We start from the raw sequence: 23,151 nt of genomic DNA on the forward strand, positions 1-23,151 counted from the left end.
ACGTATTTCTTAGGGAAATTGATGAAAGGCTCTGCTGACTCTACTCCATCATCACCTAGCCTTTTTGAGAGACAGATGCAGTGAACATAACCTTACTTCAGATCAGCAGCAAAACAACCTAAAAAGGTTCCTGTAGTTAGAAGCTTGTGCTTCTCCTACTTGATTTTATTACTTCCAGAGAAAATTCAGAAAGATTTTTTTTTGTGGAGAAAACCAGTTTGTGGTTTTAATACACTTCATAGGCATAAATCTGTGCTTTTATCAGAAATAGTGCAGCCAACAGCACCAGAGAAATTATTTTCCCCCTGTACTCAGTGCTGGTGAGGTCACACCTCAAGTATCATGTTCAGTTTTGGGCCTCTTACTCTAAGAATGACATTGAGGTGCTGGAGCATATCTAGAGATAGGCAATAAAATTGGTGAAGGGTCTGGAGCACAAGCCTTGTGAGGAGTGGCTGAGGGAACGGGGGGCATTTAGTCTGGAGGAGATTGAAGGGAGACATCATCACTCTCTACAACTACCTCAAAGGACTGGGGGGGGTGGAGGCAGGGGTTGGTCTCTTCTTCGCAAGTAATGAATAATAAGACAAGAGGAAATGGCCTCAAGTTGTGTCAGGTGAGGTTTAGACTGCAGATCAGGAAGAACCATTTCCACTGAGAGGGTTGTTAAACATTGGCCCAGGCTGCCCAAGTTGCTGGAGTCCCCAGACCTGAAGGTATTTTAAAAGCCATGTAGATGAATTGCTGAGGGACACAGTTCAGCGGTAAGCGTGGTAGTATCAGGTTAGTGGTTGGACTTGATCTTAAAGGTCTTTTCCAACCAAAACAATTCTATGTTACAAAACATGATTATCATTATGATCTTTTAAGAGGTCATTAGTTTAAGGAATCAATAGCAAACTAAGAGTAAAATTCCATCCACCAAGCTCCTGGGCTCCCAGTCGTCCCACAAGCAATTGCTACATTAGCTCTTCCATTATTAAGGGGTTTTAGGGTACAGATTTCACCCTGTTACTAATGCATGGTAGAAGATGACAGGAGACTCCAGCCAAGTAATTTTTCATGGTACTTCTTTCCAAATAATCTCTACTGCTTATGTCTTGAAATACTACAGCTTTACAAGAGCAGCTACAAGACTCTGCTACTAGCCTGCAAGTCTTTCACCCTTTCTGGTTTATAAAAGCTTTTTAACCAGTTCCTTGGGTAACAAAATCAATGTTCATAACTATTATTATGAAGAGGAAGGATATTTCATCAGAACAGTCTAACAATTCATTTTTACCAGTTCTCACACCAACACATGCACATACACACACGCTTTTGCATTTCTATTACACTTTCTTTAAAATGCCTATGGTGAAACTCAAAATATTTGAAATGATCAGAAGGTAAAGCAGATAGATGCTGCAAAACGTCCCCCAAAGCAACTCAGAACATCTTCCAGCCCACTGACCCTAGAAGAAGCGTGCCACTGGACAAGAACTCATCATAAGGATGGCCCTCAGTCCTCTATCTAGATTTCTGCCAAGACTCACAGGTTGAAAACTAACTTTCTCAAAGATGTTCTCAAGGGAATTTTCCCCAAATAGGGCTAGACACTAAGTAAGTAGTTTGGGGACTTTCCACGTCTAGATTTTTGCCTGTTTCACGATCTGAGCTTGAGGAAAATTCATGACCCACTGGGCAGTTATTTTTTTTCCTCTTTTCCAAAGCCTCTAAGGATCCTTCATCAGTCTACCTGTAAGTGGTAGCTGATGAAGTGCTCTACGTGCTGTGTAGTACTCACTCTATACTTCCTTTGCTCCTGCTTGTCTCTCAACTATGTTGGACAAGAGGCCACACGTAAAACAGAGGAGGAAGAATGAAGGAATTCCTCGGCATAATGCCTGGTTCTCAAGCTGACAAATTTCTCAGGATTTTGAGGTTGCTGTGGGTCAGCATGCAAGGAAGAAGAGAATGTTCAGTTATTGAAAATCCTTTGTCCTTTCTGGAGCAGAACTTAGCCGTCAATCATACCTGGAGCTCAGAAGTTTCACTGCTGAGGAATTCAATTCTGGAAAAGGAAACTTGCAAAAAATTTGGTGTGAATCTAAACAGTAGCGTCAGACAGGCTATAAAACTCTGCCTGCAATACCATGTACACATGTGGAGGGTATGTATGCACATACACACAGGTATAAGCAGCCTTACCACTCTGACAGTGCCTTGGGAAAATCTGTGTTACCATAAAATAATTCCATCATTTTTCAAATAAAAACTCACAGCATTTAATGATTAAAATAACACAACAGAATGAACAAATGTTTTATTGGCATGTTCATTGTTGTAAACAGCATCTGGCATGAAAAAGTTTACCAAAATCTTTTGATTGTTATAAATTAGGTGCTTTTCCAAAAACTACGGAGAATTGTCCTCTATTGATCTTTATGGACCAAAGCAAAAAATTGCTGTTCCTAGGCTTTGCAATGAAATCATGTTGACTGCATCAGTCTTTGCACCACGACCTGAACTACCAAGTTTGTATGTTGAGGTGTTAGAGATTGCCCCAGTATTTGACTACACATAGCTACAGAATCAACTCTGGGAAAAATAAAATGACTTTCAGTGGGTGGAGAAGATGCAAACTTGTAATAGTCTCAAAAACAAAATGTACAAAAAGTAGCTGAACAAAACAAAAACTTCATGAACAAGGGGAAATACAACCCTAAAGTACCCAGCATTGTGAAACATCAAATGAATACAAATTTAAATAGGCAACTATACTTCCAAATGTACACAATGAATGTTGATATGTGAAAAGAAATACCATGGTAAATAGCTGAATTGCAGTTCTGTTAAATGGATAGGGCAAGTTTTATTTACACATTGAACACAGTATCAGAGCTGCTCATCGACTCCCATCACCTATTAAAAACCATTTACCTTACAACAGCACTTCTGCCAACTGAACCAACACCTGCTGGCAGCTTTCTGCAGACATCTCTCTGACTACCTGGGTTTATGGAAGAATAGTATAAAACCTTACATCGGCAGCATTTCCATTTCATCTTCAATCCTTTTCTGCTGCTTTTCTAGAACCAATGTGTTAACATTTAACTTCAGACTCTCTGATGAGGTAATGCGTGTATCAGTGAGACAAACAGAAAAAAGGATTCTTTCATGGCCTTTGCACAGCTTTTATTATTAAGCTATCAGTATCCTGTTTGAGGCTAGTTTCACTAGCTACTATGTGCACACTATCCTCAACAATTTCCACTCGTTTCCCTCCCCGCCCGCTTTTTAGTTCTAATCTTTTATTTGCACATCCCTTTTAGCTTTACAGTACATTTGACTATAGTGCACAACATGATTCCAAGTCAAGCAGTGACCCACTGGGCACTGTGCTTCTGATTGGTAACACGGCCCAACCAGTGCTGGTGTCAGCGCTTTACACCTAATGAATGTCCTGCCGTAATGGCACTACACAGTAGTAGTGAACCTTTTTATTTTAAACAAAAAAAATTCCCCAGGGAAAATGCTATAGTGAGTATCAGTCTTGAGTCAAATCTTTATTTGGTGCTCCGTCCAGATAAATTTTTAGTGCTTTTTCTTTACGAGGAGAGTAGGTTACCCGGTGTCCAGTTTTCTGGAGTCTGCTGCTTTCTTTTTTCATCAGTTCATTTCTCTGCTCATCTGATAATTCCATTAATTCTTCAGTTTTATCCCTAAAATGTAAATACATGTTAAAACTCAGATTCATGCAGCCTGTCAAAGCTAACCCCTACTAGAAACTGCCAGCTGCTCTCCCAAATAATTTTCTTCAAGCCAGCACATTATCAACCAGCTGTTTCCCCCAAACTCAAGTGTAATTACGAAAAATGCAATGTGTTCAGGAGGCTGCCCCAACTCACCCACGCTTAGTGGGAAAGATAACATTCAAAATTTGAGTCCTCAAATCCTGCCCTTAGGCTACTGCTGCCTGCTGATGGATGCTTTTCATGTTAACAAAATTTTCATCGTAACATCCTTTTTCTTCCCCAGGAAATCATATTAATTTCTCAAAGAAATACATGTAGAAAATAAAAATCTTTTTCTGTAAAATATTTGGGAAGTGTTACAAGCTCACAAGGGATATAGTTCTTTAAGAAATTAAATCCAGATACACACTCAAGGACAGCAATTAGTTTTGCATTCAGCATTATTTTCAATGGTTTGGGAGGAAAGCTGAGGTATAAGGGTGCAGTGCTTGTTTTGTTAAACAACAAACATAATTAATACTCAGGTTTTTAAGGAAGCTGAAGAGCACAAACATTTCAGCTCAATATTTTTAAGTCCTCTTCCTTTTAAGGTAATAGAAGAATACTTTTATGCTTCTGTTGATAAAATCACCCTTCAAATCTTACACATGGATTTTTTGCACGGTTTATGATACTGTAATAAAATACATACCTATAAAATATTACTGCACCATCATCACAAATGTACAGAGGCCAGACATTCAATGTAGATACTTTAGGATTCCAGTCCAAGTCCTGGTGAATCTCTAGTACAGAAATGTCGCATGGAAACGTTCCTCTACCCTGAGAAGTAATTACTTAGTGAATAAAATTCATAATCACACATCCATGCCATTGAAAGATAAAAATAGATAAATTCTTACTTACCTTTGCAAAGTCAATGTTTTCTAAGGGTATTCCACTTATTTCACTCAGCTGTAAAGTGAAGAAAAAAATGGTGGATTTAATACACAATGTTACAACGTCAACGTGAAGTCAATAGACTCACCAAATCTAGATGTCAATTAAAATATTCCCAAGTCCTCCAATACAAAGTATTGATAAATAATTACAGTGACAAGGTACAAATTTTTACATTTCTGAAGTTACTGTGTCACAAGTGACAAATGCTGTGACAGTATTTCATCACACTTCTCCTGACAGACAAGGGGTGATAGAAAAAAAATCTAATAGAAACAATTAATTATTAACATCCAAGTTCTGAGATACAAAGAGGCCACCTGCCTCATGTTAAACCTTCAGACCCATCTGTTAGTCCTCAGCAGTTTTCCTGTATGAAATGAAAGCTGCTATCTAGTCAACCTGGGAGCAGAGCCATAAAACACACAAAACAAACCTATCTCCATGCCCATGCACTTCCTGGCGGAACTACCCCACAATTCTCCTGCTTGTGCCCCTCCCTAGGGGACAGAGTGCATTGCCCAGCCCTGTTGCTGCTGTACCTGGCATGGCCTTGGTGCAGCTCACTCTCCACTATCCCTGGTACAGCCTCAGGGCAGCCCCCTCCTCCCCTCTTCCCTCCCCTTGCATGGCTCCACTGCAGCCCTTCCTCTGCAAAGGGGTCTCAGTGCACACCGGCTCATCACTGCCTTGCCCTTAAATATAGGCTGCAGTCTCATCTCCATGGCAATGCAGGCACTACCTTCAGTTGATGTCTACCTCTGGCTGCTTATTTTCCCAAAACTTAAAAAGACTTCCTCACTAAGATTCTTGCCTTTTTCAAATCTGACTGTGCGAAATGACTAAGAGCCAGCATAATTTTGTCTCATTTCTTTAGTATAAATAAACAATACTGACAAAATCCAGACGAACTCTGCAATGTACTAGCCCTACATTCTGCCCATAGAATTTGTCTGAAAGAAAAGATGGCTGAACATTTCTGTTCCATTGGAATTTGACACATCTATTGTATCTTATTACTGGTGAGAGTAAAAAGATTAAGTCCTCTTGGAGAGAATGCTGGTAAAATTGCTCCCTGCACATCAATTCTTAAGACAAGAAAACAAGAGTAGCCAACTCCTCAGATAAAAAATGAAGAGGAAATCTTGAAGACTGCACGCAAGAACCTGTAGTCATAACTTAATTTCTACTGGAAGAATACAAGAAGCTAGTCCATAGCTTAATCTGTGCACATAAACAAATAATCCAAGACCGTGGTACACTCTGGCAGCTGAATAGTTTTCCTCTTTCCCGCCTATGAATTTAGCAATGCCCTAATTTACAAATGCCAGTGTTTTAGTAAGCTAATGTCAGACTTCATTGACACCAGGATTTTTGCTGGCCTTCTTATGTCTGGGTATTGCACATATAAATTATCATTTCTCTAAGAGCAGAACTCTGTGACATATTAAGTTAATCAAATAGCCTCAAAACAAGACACACTTCTACTAACCTAGATTTCTGCTAGGAAGGCACATGTCTACTTACCTATTAAGAGGGTTCTGGTCTTAACAAAAAAAAAAAAATTCTTTCTAATCAAAACATAGTTCAACCTACTTGGTACAGTTACACTGTCGTTCAGTGACAGCTCTCAAATTAAAACATGAAGAGGGTAACAGGTTTGGTATTTTGGAATACCAAAACACTGGCTTGGAAAAGCTCAGTGCCAATACTTTAGCTCTTCTTTCACATGTGTTTTTCAAAGATAAGGGATACAGGTAATAGTATACTACTTAAACTTCAAGATATGACTGGGTCTTTTTGCATGCATTCTCTTAATACTTTGATATCAGACTGTCACACAAAACTCAGAAGTAAAGTTGATAGTTCATATAGTTTTGGTAGTAGGATGGGATAGGTTCTCATTTCCTAGGGAATAATCACCATGCAATAAGGTTTTTGTAGCTTTGACTTCTCTGTGCTTCCCAGCAGAGGACACCAGCAGGCTCTTGGATACTACAAGACATTTGCATCATGATAAACTGATGATTTTTAACTGATGATCATGATTTTACCTTCTCTTTTAATTCTTCAACACTGCTGCTTTCTAGTACTACTTCCTGGAAAGAATCCAGCTTCATCTCTGATGGCCTCCATCGTCTCGATAAAACAGCAAGTTGCGACATAGATTTCATCTTTTCTACTCCTAGGAAAGAAAGAGAAATTTATTATATTAACATCACAAAACCTATTTAAAATTAAGGGTTTTTCAAAGCATAAGCATACTGAGATATATATATATCTATATCTATCTATATATATGCATTACATAAATATATATACAAACTCAATAACCCAGTAGGTGTGCTGCAAGTAGTCTGCCAAAAACCAAAAGGTGAGAGGAATGGCCTGGGATTTAGTTGAACTTCTCTTTCTTATCAATACCTTTCAAGGAATTTTTCATAGGCAGCATCTCTTAGAAGCCATATCATTTATTCTTATTTAGGGTGTGTTTTTCCATCACATCCAGATCAGTTATACACACAGTATCTATCCCCCTAACCAGAGCTGACCTCTAGTTCTTGCTATTTGCATGACACCTTCCTCAGTAATCTGTTACTTATTCACGCATTTCACTTCATCGTAATAAAGCTTTCCATGTTTGACTTCCAGGTTTCATACACTAGCTATACACTTGTTATTACAGCCTGCTTTACACCTACCACCTCAAACAGTACTAGTATGTTCTGCCTCTAGCCTTTTTATTATCAGTTTCAGGTAACAGTTTTCTTTGCTTGAAAGGGTAACACTGTTAATGTTACAATCAGATAAGCAAAAGCTGGTTTCAATTTTATTTAAATCAACTTATTTAGCATGCAGAACTTGTGGCTTACACTTTCATGTCTACCAATACATGCTTGTTTTCCATGAAATCACCACTGCTGTTGCAGCTTCCCCATTCTACAGTCTTGCCTATGACTACATTTGTGCCACCTTTCAACAGTAGCCTATTGTCTGAAATGAAGACAGAGCCATCTAATGCTTCTTAGCATGTCATTCAAGTCTGAAACAATTACATGAATTTTCTTCAGAACCAGAACATAGTTAATGTAAAAATGCCTGCAACAGTGTGATGCAAAGCTGTTGCATTATTTACCTGCCTCATGTCTTCAGTGTTTAGCTGAAGAACAAGATAAAAGGAATGGTGATGGTGGAAGGCCTTACAAACCCTGACTTAATGCAGCTGCCTTTCTACTCTTTAAACAAACTCTGTGGCAGTAGTGGGTACATGCAACCTCATTTTCACAGAAGATAATTAGATCTAGCTACATCATCTGCAAGTGGCTTAAGATAACACCTTTTGGGCAGAGCTAGACAGTTACACAAAATGCTACATAACACTTGAAAGCCTCACAGTCTATATATGGTGTCTGTGAATGTGGTGGGCTACAGTGGTCTAAAAAGTAGTATCTCCAAGACCTACTCACAACAGTACAGCAATTCATCTAAAATGAATCCCAAAGTATCTAAAACTGTAAAGCTTCAACTGAAGTGTGAGCTGATATTTAAGTCTCTAGGAATCTGCAGGCTTCATGTTAATTTCAAATTTTGGTACTCAAATTGGCTCAATTTTGTTAAAAATGAAAAATACCAGAATTAAACACAGCTTCCAAAATACTGGAGTAACAGCTACATGAGACTTAAGCTAGGTATGATTATGAAGAAAGTTCCTGAGTGAATGGAAAAGTGAAGAATGCGAATTCCATTAATAGCAATATCTGTTAATCCAGAGGAAAATCGGTATGGCCTACTGCTCTCCCTTTAAATTATGACCTTACATTCAGAATAAAAATTTTAAGTGTATGTGTAAAAGACAGCTTAGGAAATAGTATATTTTTAATTATATTTAAGAAACAATCTGCTAACATCTGGTTCCAAAAGTGTTCTGAAAAACACAGTCTGTTTAAAAATGCAGCACTTTCTGAAGACATTTTTTGCATTCCCATCTGAAAACTAAATGAATCAACACGTGTGCTGCCTTTAAAAGCAAATTATGGATGTATTATAATAATTCACACACACACTTCAAGCTAACTACAAAACACCAGTACTACTAAAAAAAAAAAACCAAATTAAAACATAATATAAAAGCATTCCTACAGTTTTTATACATAATGGAAACATACACTGCAAAAAACTGCCTACAGCACGACAGTATGTCCAAAAGCTCCCAATAAACCAAGAAAACTGTACTGCTATTAGACATTTAGGACATCACAGCCACAGGAAAATTGCACTTGCACAATCCTTCCCCCAGCTCCATGCAGAGCTTTGATTATTTTAAATTCTTCATGCTTCAGTTTTTTTTTCCTAATAAAATGTGATAAAAATGTCATGAACACTCTTTTAAAAAAGGAAAGAAGAGACAGAACACAGTTTACAATGCTATCCAAAAACCAAATCTAATATTATCTTCACTTTCACATGACACTATATCATTACCATCAAGTATTTCTAAGAAGACCTCCCAATTGCTTGAAATATTGATATCTTCCTCATAGATATGATAATCCAGAAACACAGTGCCTGGGTTCTTCCAGGTTTTCTTTCTTAGGCGAAACCTGTGAATACATCATGAAGAAAACCAAGCTTTTATATGATCACAAGTACTTACCAGTGCCAGAGACCAAAACAGAATGCTTTCTGATCACACCAAAATACAACTCATTTATGCTAGGTTTGGTTAGGTTTATTAGGAATGAGTTTCACATTCTGAAGTAGTCCTGACAGCAAGGAATCACTACTGGCTCGTAGTGCTCAATCATTCATGAACAGAAGGAAAACAAGCCCACACTGTGCTTTTTCAGTTCAAGAAATATGTAGGGATTTAAAGGAGGAAAATGGTTTCCTATTTAGGATAAACGAACAGAACACTTTTTTTTTTTTGCTGCTCCTTTCCCTTCACCCCTTCCTCTTCATTTTTGGAGGGGAAAGTGAGGAAGAAGGGAAAAGGCATATGAACAGAACAGTTGTCTGACTTATCTCACAACACAGAAGTATGGGGTTTTATTTAGATAGAAAGCTAAAGTTCTAAATGACTGAAATAAGATTAAACATGAGCACAAAAATAAATTGGAGTGTTTTCTCGACACACAAAAGCAGGCCTAAGTTCTGTGATGTGCCCTGTAACTATAGGGCACTAGAGAACCCACACATGGCAGTCAGTAATCCTTGGCTTATCCAGAGATAAGTGATGGTGGGTAAAGGGAAGATTGTACTGGAGCAGTGCTGTACACACTCCTGATGCTAATGCATGAGGCAGACACTGGGTGTGCATCTAGAGAGACAGTGGCCTTTTTTGTGAACTGATTTACTTAATGCTCTGCTTTCTGAAGGAAGCCTGCTTTATAGAGAACAAAACTTTTTGTTGCACATATGTAATTTAATGTAAATATTATTTCCTATACCATTATACATGTGAGGAAAGACAAAAATTACTAAATTAATGTTTGTATTCACTGATTCATGACTGTAGTAACTTACTCCTGCTCTTTTCCTAATTTTCCTCCTCCATAAGAGAAAAAATTCTACATTTTAAAGTTGTATTTAATCATGGAACTTCAACAGATTGCAGTCTGTTTACCTGTCAATTGTCAGGTCTAGGCCACATTGTTCTCGAAGCTGAGGAAGCAGCTCCTCTTTTGACTGCCGGACAGTCATTCCTTTAGCAAAAACTGCATCTAGAAGAAACTTGCACGGCTGTGAACAGACATACAAAGTGATTAAAGACTTCTGGGTTTTTTTACCAGAACAAAAGTAGATTTGTCTCTTGTTCAAATTGTGTGAACAATCCTATCAACCTAGCAAAACAACGTTTGGAATGCTTTTCATAAACAAGGTAGGCAACGAATTGACTAAAATAGCATCTAACTAATTTGTGTATCAGCAGCCCTTTGATAGATCATTCAAACACCGAATGCATATCCTTGAAGAACGTGTCTTGTGTCTGTATCACTAATTGCTACCATTATATGCACATTCTAAGCAATTTGAAAGGAGTTTTTAAATGAAATAAATCATATAATAAAAATGCCTCTTTCTTGGCTTTCATTGGTCAGACAGACCAGGATCTCACGACTGGAAGTTATTTTAAAATGCATCCTCTTCCTTGCGTCATCAGTTAACCTTCAGTCTTTTATTGCTTATCTGTTATCAATATGTATTCTGCAGTTTGGTCCAAAAAACAAAATCAGAAATTAAGGTGCATGCAACGCCAACTTTTAAAGATGGCAACCTATATAATGAAACCATCTTTATACTTTCCACGTCCCAAAAGATGTAAGCAGTAAGTGAACTGCGTTACTGCAAAAGAAACATTTTTGTTTCAGGCTTGGCTTGCAGAGAGAACTATTACCCAGCTAATCATTCTGATAGACACTGTCTGTTGTACATGAATGTGACAAATTATACTAGGAGAAAATTACTGAAAACTGCAACTATGAGCAAAAAAGTTTCTTATTTGGAAGGAAGTACATATGACTTCCATACATTTAAGGAAAAACAGTGACAGTTATTTCCATTTGTTCATCATTTCCAGTGCACAAGAGATTGCAGATGACATTCCAATTGTATACTTGGAGCAGCATAAACAGAGTTAATTTCAAGTTCCCTTTCTAAATCCAGGAAAATTTGTAGGAAAAAAAGCAAAGAAAAGCTTTCTTTTTTTCCAAGATCTCAGAGAAAAACCTTAGTCAAAAGACATATTAATATTTTCACGAATCTGTCTTGAACAATTCAACACCTTACCTCTGGCTCATTTACCAAAAGCTGATAGACTTTGACTCTGTATTCACCCTTCTTAAGGGCTCTTCCAAGTCTAATAGTTATCTAGAAGGCAAAAAGAGTATCTGTTAGAACTGGTATCAAAATTGGAATGGTATTTTCTAACATGCTTCCAAGACCAATGTAATTATTTCACCTGGCAAGTTAATAAGAAGTTGTAAATTATGTTCTGAACTTTGGCTACATTATACCAATACACCTCATTGATTCAAAATAACTTCTCAATAACCTTATTGTCATCAGAAAATGAAGAAAGTGTCTCATTCAGCCGAACACTCTCGAACTCCTGATTACTGGCATAGACTCTAAACACTTTGAAGTGAGAAGACGGAACTCCAACGAAAGGCTCCAAGTGTTGCTTGAAGGCAGATAGTGTAATTCTTTTATCAACGTGCACCATCAGCCCTAAGCAAAAATAAAGATAAAAACACCATGAAACACTGAATTAGGAAAAAAAAAAAGGTCAGAATTATACTTAATAGCCACATGTGTAATTTCTCTGATGGTGTTACAACAACCTTTAAGAGTTATGCTGTATTTTAACTGTTTATGGGCAGACAGTCCCAGAAGACATAACGGTTCCCAAATGCCCTATTTTGCAAATCAGTGAAGTGAAGTAGTATCTTCACCATTCAGTAAAACAAATAGACATAATTTAATGCAGTGTTTTCAGATAATCATCCTACAGGTTTCCCCTGCTTGGAGGAAGAGACAGAAAAAATGGTATGGAGTTGGAGCTAGCCAGGCACACTGCATCCAAACTTTTTTCCCTCCTGGCTTTCAGAACTAAGGAGTTCAGTTAATTCTGGGTTCTGGACAGCCACAGGATATCAGTGTAGGCTCATGTCTAAATTAAGGGACTTCTTTTACTTCATAAATAAGGAAAAGTCACTGTAGTAAAATGAAATTCTGGAAAGCAAAGTAGATCGTTTGTCTTTATAAAAAAGTGGTTTTAATACATGCAATTTTGAATACACTACAAACTACAGTATGATTGTGTTGTATCGTAACTCATTAGAATTTTTTAATTGCTATTCAGAGTATTTAACTGAACAAATAAATTACCTAAATCACAAATCTGTTTACGTTGTAATATTAAAAATACATTAAATCTTTCCCCTCAGGATAATAATTTATACAGTGTACTATGAAAAGAGTCAAAATTACTGTAAACAAATAATTCCTGCATCCAAGTAGTCCTACCAAAAAAAACAACAGGAAAATTGAAGTAGTTCAAGATAAGCCCCAAAGAAGGATCCCTCCAGGTTACACGCGTCATTTCATTAAAACTTCAATTGCTGCAATTAAATTTGTCTGTTTTTAAACATGAAAGTGTACATTCACAAGAAAACCCAAAACAAGCTAAAAAAATTCTACTCTTTGTCTATTATTAGATCAGGATTTCTGGCCTAACAGGAAATATCTATCTGCCTTTCAAATATCTATCTTACATCTTAGTATTCTTTAATTATTCTTCTGTTAGTTATAAGACACATGCAGGTACTGAGCATTGTTTAAATTATTTATCTTTATGACAATTAATATACTAGTGAGGCACTTACACTGGACTTGTTTGGATATTTTCATGTCAGTCACACACTTTACCTGTTGTACTTCAGCCAATGTAAAGTAACAGTCTATTGATTTAAATGATCAATATCAAGTATACCTGAATTTTCTTTACAGTCAAATTACCAGGAATTTTCAGATTTGTTCATCTAAATGTTAACAGAATATTGCTTTGTGAATCACAGTAATTAACTGCATTCTGAAACAGATGAATCATCAGCAGATGCAACTGTTTTTCTTTCACTGGAAGAAACAGCTTGCTCTCCAGAAAATACTTCCAATATAAGGAAATAGATGTGTCAGAGGTAGCTTCTCATTTTCTTAAAAAAAAGCAAGACACTTAAAGTAACAACCACTTATTACAAGATCAAAACTAGACTAGATTTGTGCTGAACATGACTCCATGTCCCATCTTCATGCTTTCATTAGCTTTAATTTGATATCTAATCAAGTTTTTCAATACTGTCATCAGGCTTGAAGACAGCATATTAATTAAATAGTAAAAATTTAATTAACCACTATGTTAAAGCACTTAAAAATACATACATTTTTGTCCTTCTCCCAAACCTTCATCTGCAGCGTATGGTTCCGACTTAAAGTACATATATTGTGCTTCTCCTCTGCTCTTGCCACTTTCATCATATTCACTATCTGTTCCAGAATCTTCTTCTGCTGTGTCCCATGTTTCTTTCTTCCCCTGATTTGCTTTTGATCGTCTACTACTTGTGATACTATGAGAATCAAGTCCGTTAGCCAAAGGAAGCGGGGCATTGTCCACATTGCATAAAGTATCACTGCTGTGACTGGAGCTGAGGATATCACTGTCCACTGAGCTCGTACTCCTGTCATTATTTACATCGGAATCTGATCGTTCCTCAGACTGGAGATTTTCTGGGTCAGAAATCTGAATTTGGTTTTCAAGCTCTCTGTTTTCTGCTGATGTTGAAGAGTCTATTTCATTTAAAGGTGATTCAATGTTCTCAAAATCACTGGCTTCTGTGCTTTTGCTGCTGTCTCCATTATCTCCTTCCTGCTGCTGCTGCAGGGACAAGCTTTTAAGCTTTTCAGTGCTTTCTTCCAGAATCGCTTCTACAGACTTCATATTGCCTACAGGTCCTTTTACTCTTTCACAGGCTTCATCCAAGTTGCCTGTATCTCCACTAGGCTTCTGATAAACTGTTCGTCTAAATTGAGATCCAGGTGATTGCTCTGGTAATGAAACATACAGTCTGATTGTATTTGCATGGCGATCCAAAAGTTTCCATAAATGAGAATCTGTATATGCCACATGACGATCTAAAGACTCTGAGCTTTCAATAAATACCTGAACATAAAGTAACAGTGTTTTATCAAGTAGTGTTACTTTGAATAAAAACAAAAGCAACAATAGCAAACAGATAGGACTGAGTAAACATTAAAATTCTGTCACTAAGAGACATTGCCTTTCGTAAGAAAAAAATACATGTTTAGAAAAAGATATGCTAAGGAGTCTGTAGTTTAATTATTATTTCACTCTTCCTTATTTTCATAGTCATGTTAAAATTGGAGAGAACTGTAACCAGACTGACCAGCTGCAGTAAACACTTGTGTTCAGAAGTATATTTATGTATCATTTCATGTGCATCACTTCAGCTCTGTACTAACACTAGTTATGATAGCGATAAGCCCCACAGCTACAGTTGGTGACCCTTCTTCATTTTCTAGTATACCATTATAAATAGGAAATCCTTAAATATACACAAGGGTGAGTAGCAGCCTACATAAGAGCACAAAGGAACAAATTTCTTTTTTCCCCCTTTGTCAAAGGCCACTGTGTTGCATTGACAATGTGAGCACAAAAGGGCTTGAAGTTACGGAGTAACAAGTCATTGCCAGTTTTGCTCAGCTATAAGCCATCAAAGCCTTCACTTATCTTTCTTCATTGAGGATACTCCATCTTCAAGGTTCAAATTTCAGAGACAGGATATGCAAGATGTGCTATTGCTACTGTAGTAGAAAGAGCGAGGCTACAGATGTTAAGTGATTTAAATATAAAGTCACTCTTCTGACTGGATTACACAACTACAAGAAATGTTTATTAGAAGTCTTTTTGGGAAAACAATATAAGTTTGGCTAGGGGCAATATGTATAGCAAAAATTACTGAACTTAAGACAAAAACCCACCAAAACCATGCTCTTAGTTTTGACATTTGTTTCTGAAGAACTTAAATAGTGGGAGTAGGCACAGCTCTTCGGAAGGTTTAGAAAACTAATTAGGCAGGTTCATAGCAATATGCCAGCCTTTGTCCCCTAGGAAGGGCTGACTTAAAAATCTTCACGTAACGCTGTTATTCTCACCATCACTTAAAACACTGACTATATACCAGATGTCTGATTCTGCTCTACCTTGTTATGTATACTTGGTTCCCTATTTAGCCTACAGTATTCATCAGCACCAGTTATCTGCTAGTTAAAAAGTCTCTCACAGCACACAGTGAAATACCTAACAGTTATCCATTATAAAGTCTACAAAGGTATCTATACCTTTTGCAACATAACAGTAAAGTCTACAAATACATGAAATGAACACGCACATACCTTGTTGCTTCTAAAAAAGCCTTCAGCTTTCAGTGTTTTGCTGGAAACATTCAGAAGACGCAAGTCATTGTAGCAACGTTCTAACACCACCCGCATTGTTTCAGCAGGCAGGTGCGTTGCCTAAAACATGACATTGACATGTTACACTCAGAAGGTAACATACAAATGATACATAATTTCAAATACTGGAACAAGTATTTCCTTTAAGAACACTGGGAAAGGACAAGGTTTGCTCATTGACTGGGGGAAAATCTCCCAAACCCGTTCAATCACAATTCCTTTCCTCCAACCTTTGATAGGTAGCAAATATTTTTCCCAACAGTTCAGTTGGCTAAAATGGCTCATCTTTGCAGAGAACTGACAAACTGTTAATGGTCAGTCATATCAGAAATTTGTCTTATTATTTAAGCTATGAACCAACTGAAAATATAAATATTCTGAAGCACCACATTTGGCACACCATTCACTTAATTCTCAGTTCGACTGAACTCAAATTAACGAAATTACATTCCATAACAATAACTGCAAAGTTACACCAACCACTGAACTATTTTTACAGAATTGACTGAGTTCAGAGTTAAGTGTCCGTCTTCCGATTCAATGAAAGATGTAACATTACATGGTTTAAGACCATGTAAAAATCAATATGCATCTTAACAATAAGTGACTGCCGGGATGAAAATTAAGGTTTTTAAGGAGAATGTGGACAGCTTTGGATGTTAAAATTTCAATTCTTGAAGCTAATGGAGGAAATTACAGTTTTATGCTTCCCTGGTTCTGCTGCTGACTGGATACTCAGTAAGGTGGTTCAAGTTACCAACCCAAAAAAACAGGAATTCAATTCTTCATCTTCCCAAAAAACTTATTATCTGCTAAGCTAATAAGCAATATAGCCAGACAATGGCACAGCTTGTGAAAAGTACGGCAGAATTCTGGATGGAAGTGAGAAGCAGATTACTGCTTTTAGGTGAGCAGACGGACTGTAACTACTAACCAAACCCTACTGGACGTGACACAGAGTATGAACTGTAAAAGATGCAGGGTCTCAATTTAAATACCTAAAACATGACACATTTTCAGATTAAGAATAAATGAAAACTCTAAAACAGGTCCTTAGTGACTGTAAATTACCTTGGAAATTAGCTGTTTAAATTCTGAAACTGTTTGATTCAAATAAGCTCGTACACTTATTGGAGGAGCAACAGATTCAGTCTTCAGGTCAACTACATGAACCTTTACCATGACCTCTGCAGGGAAGAGGAAAAAGAAAACATAACATATGAGAGAATTCAACAGGCACAGAACACACACACGCGCGTCTGATTAAGGGGTTACATTAAATACACCCAAATAGTAATGAATTTGAAGAGCAGTCCAACTTCAAAATTCTACTTTTAGATCACTTTTGATGCTAGAGAGGGAAAAAATGTACCACAGTGTGACTAAGTTTAGTATACCTTAGAACTGCTTCAACTAGAAACAAGTTGGTAAGACAGCAGTAGTATGTGTTGTAGTTCTGTACATACTACAGAACTATATATAAAATGTAGTTGAAATTTTTTCTTCTTTCACACATGATAATGAAGTTTTAAGTTTCATAAGTTTTATTTTCATGCCATCACACAGTGTATGATTTTAGTCTATCCTTATCTACATATAATTACGTGTCTTACCACCAGGTTTATAGCACTGGAAAACTTGGTCAGGTCTTCTTGTTTCCAACAGTAGGTCAAACATGTACGTTGATTTGACACCTCCAAGTAATAAACCCATTGGTGTATCTTCTTCTCCTTCGTATGACCGTTCCAAGTAGTCATGAAACTCATCATATTTGACAAGACGACAGCAATCCAAAGGAACAGCCTCTTCCAAATCCATTAGCTAAATCATATACACAAACAAAAAAACCCCCAAAATACTTAATGATTGTTTATTTGTGAGTTTATTTTTTCTCTTTCAAGCTAGAAAGATCTCAGTAGTTGTACATCCAGGAATCCTTTGGTTTTTCAAATTTCAATTTGTCTTTAGAAAAAAAGCCACAGGCATACATACTAGATTACATACACACACATCTGCAACAGAGGCTTGTTTTCAAAATCAGAAGAGCAGCCTGCATCAAAATGCAGAGCAGTATGTATACAATTACATGAAGACAGGTCCCAGAAGTACATTCAGAGAGGTATACTGCCTATCAATTACACAATATGGCATCTTGGAGGCCTGAGGAAGTTGTATCCACTAAAGATTTTCCATGCACCTCAAGGAGATGCTGATGTATTCCAAACCTGTAACTGCCTTGCTGGTTCTCTCCCAGGCAGATATATACAGTGAGAACCAAAGAGTACAAGAATGCTGGCAAGAATACATGTCCAACTTCTACCTGTTTGTAGAAGGCAAAGATCAATAGATGCATTGGTGCCCACTGGTATTATTGTATTAGCTATACAGAAAGTTTCTTGAAAGAATTCTCTTATTATAGATCTAATACAACATTTTTACTGCAATATAAATATAAGCTTTCAGAATTCTTTCAGCTTACTGAGACCATGATGAGTGTAACAACTCAGACTGTCAGATTTTAAAATAAGGCCATGTAAAAATCACACATCCTTTTAAAAGGGCAGGCTATGTGAGTCCAGTCAGAAATCATCTGATGGCTACTAACAGAAGACTCAATCTCTAACTAGAACACCTCAAAAAAAGTCCTACAAAAAAAATTCACAAAATTCCCCAAATCAATTCTCCAGAACAATCCCCAACAAAAAGCCCCACAGCCAACCACCAGAAACATTACTAGTGCATTAGAAATGTTATCAAAAACAAGATACACAACATCAGAAAAAAAATCCATCTAAAACTATTATGTTATGTATAACATACCTTGTAAGCTATTTCCACAGCTTCCTTCAGTGTCCTGTCCTTATGAACCTCTAATTTGTTCTCCATCATTAGCTGTTTTGTGGGATGCATGCAGAACAATTTAATCTATGAAATACAAAACAAATAAAAATGATCATGAAGGTATTTGCTAATACCTTTCATGTTAGAGTACACTTAAAGTTTCAATTTATATTATTTGAATATAGGATTGTAATACATCTTTAGCTCTACTTCAACTTCTAAGACAGTTTCAACTAGTTAAGCAACTGTTGATCGAAAATATAAATGGCATAGTAGATAGCACTAGCGTGTGTGCGCATGTGTATCTTTTTGTGAGTTAGGGTATAACATCTGTAACCAGAACATCTTGAAACTGTTGGCAGCCTGCAAATCCTCCAAAACAAAACGTACATAGGAATAATAATATGTGAAATTCCTTTTTCACATGAAAGTTACATCTTTCACAATCACTTGATTCATAAGCAGACCAGCTGACCGTCACACACATTTAAATCGTAGCTATCGTATTTTTGTTACTATTGAATCTGAGGTTGGAAAAAAGTTGAGCTCTCTCTGCCAAATATTTATTTTAAATTGGTTTAAAAAACATAATCTCACAAAGCAAAAGGTTACAACATAAGAAGATTTAACAGTGTAAAACGTCTAACATACAGCACTACATACTCTTTGGAATTCATTTTGCTGAAAACAAGTGATGCCAGATTAACTGTAAATTTGTTTTGGTTTTAATAGCAATTCAGCTTCACATGGAAAACATGAACTCAACAAAAATCTCTAGTGAATATCTCTAACAGATGATTATGTGTAAAGGCTTCCCATGAGTGTACAACTCACTTGAAGAATTGTTAATACAAATACACTTATCACAAAAGAGTCCTTGTAGGAAAAGTGCTAGAAATGTATTGTTACTTTATTCATCAGAAACTCTGACCTTGCAAGTGTTGCGCTCAATTTCTCGTTGTCTCTTTTCTTGTTCTTCCAATTCCCTCTCTTTCTGTACCAATTGCTTAATATGCTCTGGATACTCATGTGCCTCAAGAAACTCTGCCAGTAAAAATAAAGTAATAGTTTTAAAAAAATAATTTTTTCCATGGTGAGCAACATTATAATTACGGGTATACTTAATGGTTCTGTTCCTTGCCTTCTTCCCTCTCTCTTCTCCACCCACTACGCCACATTCTGTTCTTTCTCATGATTTACATTAAACCAAAGTTACCCTTTCATTACCCCTGATCATACTTCAACAACACAAGGAAGTGGTATTAGCACAAGACTAACATTCCAGTATCAGTATGGGAAGCTTTGCTGTTGTAAAGAAATAGACCAAGACTGATGATTACACTTGTTCACTTTCTAGTCTGCAAAGTGAATTTGCTGATAATAAAAGTCACAAGATATCACCTATATGATGATGAAATAAATATTACATGTAATACAGATTAGTTGACTTCATGAGATTGCTTTCTTTATGAAACAAAATCAGAGAATGCAATACTTGAAGTTTAAAAAACAATAAATAAATCCACTTTTGCAACATAGTTGTCTTTTAATCCTTTTATTTTTGAAATGAGCTTGGCATGTTAAAGAAATCTGAAATAGCAGATTCAGTTTCAGTTTTTTGCTGCTCTTCAGACTTACTACTGTAACAAGTAATTGATAAAAGGCCTTGTTTTAACAGTAGCCTTCTTGTATTAAATCCAGTTCAAAAGTACATTAAGCATTTACTTTAGATATTGTCACTTTAAAACCAAACAATGCTGTACTGTCCCTTATTCTGTTCTCAGAAATGAAGCCAGCAAAACTGATCTTCTAAGGTACTTAGTTTTTCCTGTCTCTATTTCCTTAAAGAAAAAAAAACTGTTCAACTTTATGATGAAAATAGTGGAAAAGTATAAATAAAAACCAGAAAAAGGAAGAAGAGTAGTAGAAAATAACACGTCTGAAAGTACTCTATGCATAATGAAATAAACCGCTGCTAAAAATACATGTGGTTTGTGTTTATTAGGGTATTGAAATGACATGTCAAATTTGCTTCAATTAGCTTAAAACACTTTTTAGTATACACTGATATGGAAGCAGTTGCAAGTCTACTTTCATTAGTTTTAAGATTCAAGTGTTTTAAAAGTAAAGCTTTTGTTTTTTTTTTTTTTTTAGTTGTTATGCAAAAAAATCAAGACTGTTTCAATCATCCTTGCACTGCTGATTTCTTCCCTTATTCTTTCTAACAGCTATCCTCAGTTTCTCATGGTGGAATTAAAAATTTAACCCCAAAAGGAGGACTCAAAGGAAGTGGACTGCTATTCACCTCCATCTAACACATTTACAGCAGTAAAATTAGAGAAATTACTTTTTATTTTTAAAAGATCTTTGACTCCTCCCTCTACTGGACACATTAAGTCTGACATGTTACAAACTCTCTCAGGTACAGAAGTCTTTCCTACACTTGAACGCTCTTCAAAAAGAATGGGTACGCCCCAAATGGAGCTACACAATGTAAAGTGCCAAAGGTTTCAGTTATAACATTCTGCTCTATGAAGTAATAAGTAATTTCAGTTCACAAATTAAGAATAAAGCATGAAATTACTCTTCTTACAAAGGATGTTTTTAAGATTGTTGAAGAAATTGAATCTATTCTTCAGACTCTCAATCTCTTAACAGAAAGGGCGGGGGGGGGGAGAAGAATGTAGAGATATTAAAGTTTTCTCCCACCTTTGAAAGCCTCTATGGTTTCTCATCTGCTCAATGTATTAGGAAAATTTATTCAACAACAGGATTTTTTTGTGTACTTCAGAGTATTTGACAAATGAACTATATACACTCTGAAAAATTAAGACAGTCTACACTATTTATCAGCCTAACTTCAAGCAGACTACAAACTGACACATTTCCTGTTCTAAGGGCAGACTACTGAATTTTTCCTTTAAGAAAAAAACAAATACAGCTTTCACACTGCAAGTAAATTAACCTTTGGCTCAGTTCAATCAGTTACAATATTAACAAAATACTTGATTCTTCCAGGCAAATGAGACAAGAGCTTCACTGATGAGAGCAAGAGTGGCTAGCCATTGCTTTTCTCACCTCCTTTCTATAGTTGTGTTTCTAACAAGGAATAAACAAGAAGGGGGGGAAAAAAAAGCAAACTAACATGGTTCCTTCTATCTTGGTAGTAGTTTAAAACAGTTCTACTCTATCAAACATTTTTTACTACTGCATCATTTAGGTATGCTAGATTTTAAATGAAAAACATTAAGTGTTTTCAATCAAATAATACAGTATTACTAAAAAAAAAAAATCTACAAGAGAAATCCTGGCTGTTTAGAGTTATTAGTACTATTAACAGTCTGAATCCTATGAAATTAGCCAATGCTTGCATGAAATCTCCAGACAGATGTTCCTATTTTGAGTCACAGGGTCAAGCATCCTCTAAGCCTTGATGAACAAAATCAGAGATGAGGGAAAAGTAAGACGGAAATCCAATACTTGTTTCTGACTCCATAATGTAGTATATTGTAGTAACGTAGTGTATCTCACACCTCCTAATACAAACAATAAGGGCTGGTTACGAAGCAAAAAACTTAGTAATTATTAAATTCAAACATATCAATTTATGTTTTTAATTCCACTATATAGTATTATGGTTTGTTCAGTGTCATTCACTATGTTTTTCAGTTGCACAATATTCAAATATTGAAAAACTGTAAAATTTGTAGTGACCTCCTAATGATCCTTACAGGTTTACTATAAAAACAGTAACAAAAAGCTACACGAGAAGATCTCCTATATTAAAGTTACTTTAGCTTACCCTAAAAATACCAATTCTACCATTCTCACAACAGTTAGTACTCAATATATGCAAAACATCTTATTTTTCTACAATGCAATCTTATTACTTAAGAACTGCAGAACATACTCACTTGCATTTCTCATTGGATCCTTCAGTCTATATATTAGCATGTACGCATTTGTGGAGCTGGTGGAGAAAAGAATAGTTATCAGACAGCAGGGGTAATATTAACTGCAAAAGTTGTTTTGTTTTTCCTTTAAGGAACTATGTCATATGTATCATAGCAATACACTAACCAACAAGGATTAAAAAAAATAAACATCACATTATTTTCACAATGAAACAGCAGTCAGCATAATTCTTAAAATTATTTGAAGTATCTACTTATAATTTCAAGCTAACAGGTTAAGCACATGAATCTTGGCTATTCCTCTGTCCACACTAAAACATCACCCGAAAAAAGTGATATTACAGTGCTACTAACCTAGCAAAAGCACTGGAATAATATCCTCTGCTTCCAGAAGATCCACCATATGTTTTCTTAATATCTTCTTGAGTTATCTAACAGAAAAATCAATTTAATGATTATTTGAGGAACTTGCACTGATTGAGATGCATTTATTCTCATTAGGAAAAATGGGACAACATAATTAACACACAACAGCAATCTTTCTGATTTTAAAAACATATCTGCTTGTTTGCTGACTGAAAAAAGCCTTGAAGTGATCTGCCTCTTCATTTTACAGTTAACGTACACATAGAAATGAATGCAAACTTAGAAAAACAATACCCAGGTTCCTGATTGCAATACTTTTATACAAA

At 36.2% G+C, this 23,151-nt stretch overlaps 1 protein-coding gene across 3 annotated transcripts in view; it reads right to left on the minus strand.

The window, feature by feature from the left end:
* Positions 1–2,266: 2,266 nt before the first annotated feature.
* The window catches only part of USP47 (ubiquitin specific peptidase 47), a 56,363-nt gene continuing 35,478 nt past the window's right edge, over positions 2,267–23,151 (minus strand). For all 3 annotated transcript variants that reach the window (XM_061999110.1, XM_061999111.1, XM_061999109.1), the window contains 16 exons: positions 22,814–22,890; positions 22,460–22,515; positions 19,477–19,589; positions 18,525–18,629; positions 17,318–17,525; positions 16,776–16,891; positions 15,645–15,764; positions 13,614–14,391; positions 11,728–11,903; positions 11,463–11,543; positions 10,300–10,415; positions 9,159–9,277; positions 6,731–6,861; positions 4,644–4,691; positions 4,429–4,559; positions 2,267–3,704 (listed from right to left, as the gene is read on the minus strand). In XM_061999110.1, coding sequence (XP_061855094.1) covers positions 3,530–3,704; positions 4,429–4,559; positions 4,644–4,691; positions 6,731–6,861; positions 9,159–9,277; positions 10,300–10,415; positions 11,463–11,543; positions 11,728–11,903; positions 13,614–14,391; positions 15,645–15,764; positions 16,776–16,891; positions 17,318–17,525; positions 18,525–18,629; positions 19,477–19,589; positions 22,460–22,515; positions 22,814–22,890 — 2,550 coding nt within the window. In that variant the 3' untranslated portion in view covers positions 2,267–3,529. The remainder of the gene's footprint in view (positions 3,705–4,428; positions 4,560–4,643; positions 4,692–6,730; positions 6,862–9,158; positions 9,278–10,299; positions 10,416–11,462; positions 11,544–11,727; positions 11,904–13,613; positions 14,392–15,644; positions 15,765–16,775; positions 16,892–17,317; positions 17,526–18,524; positions 18,630–19,476; positions 19,590–22,459; positions 22,516–22,813; positions 22,891–23,151) is intronic.

The sequence above is a fragment of the Colius striatus genome, chromosome 7 (genome assembly GCF_028858725.1).
Source record: "Colius striatus isolate bColStr4 chromosome 7, bColStr4.1.hap1, whole genome shotgun sequence".
Classification (NCBI taxonomy): Eukaryota; Metazoa; Chordata; class Aves; order Coliiformes; family Coliidae; genus Colius; species Colius striatus.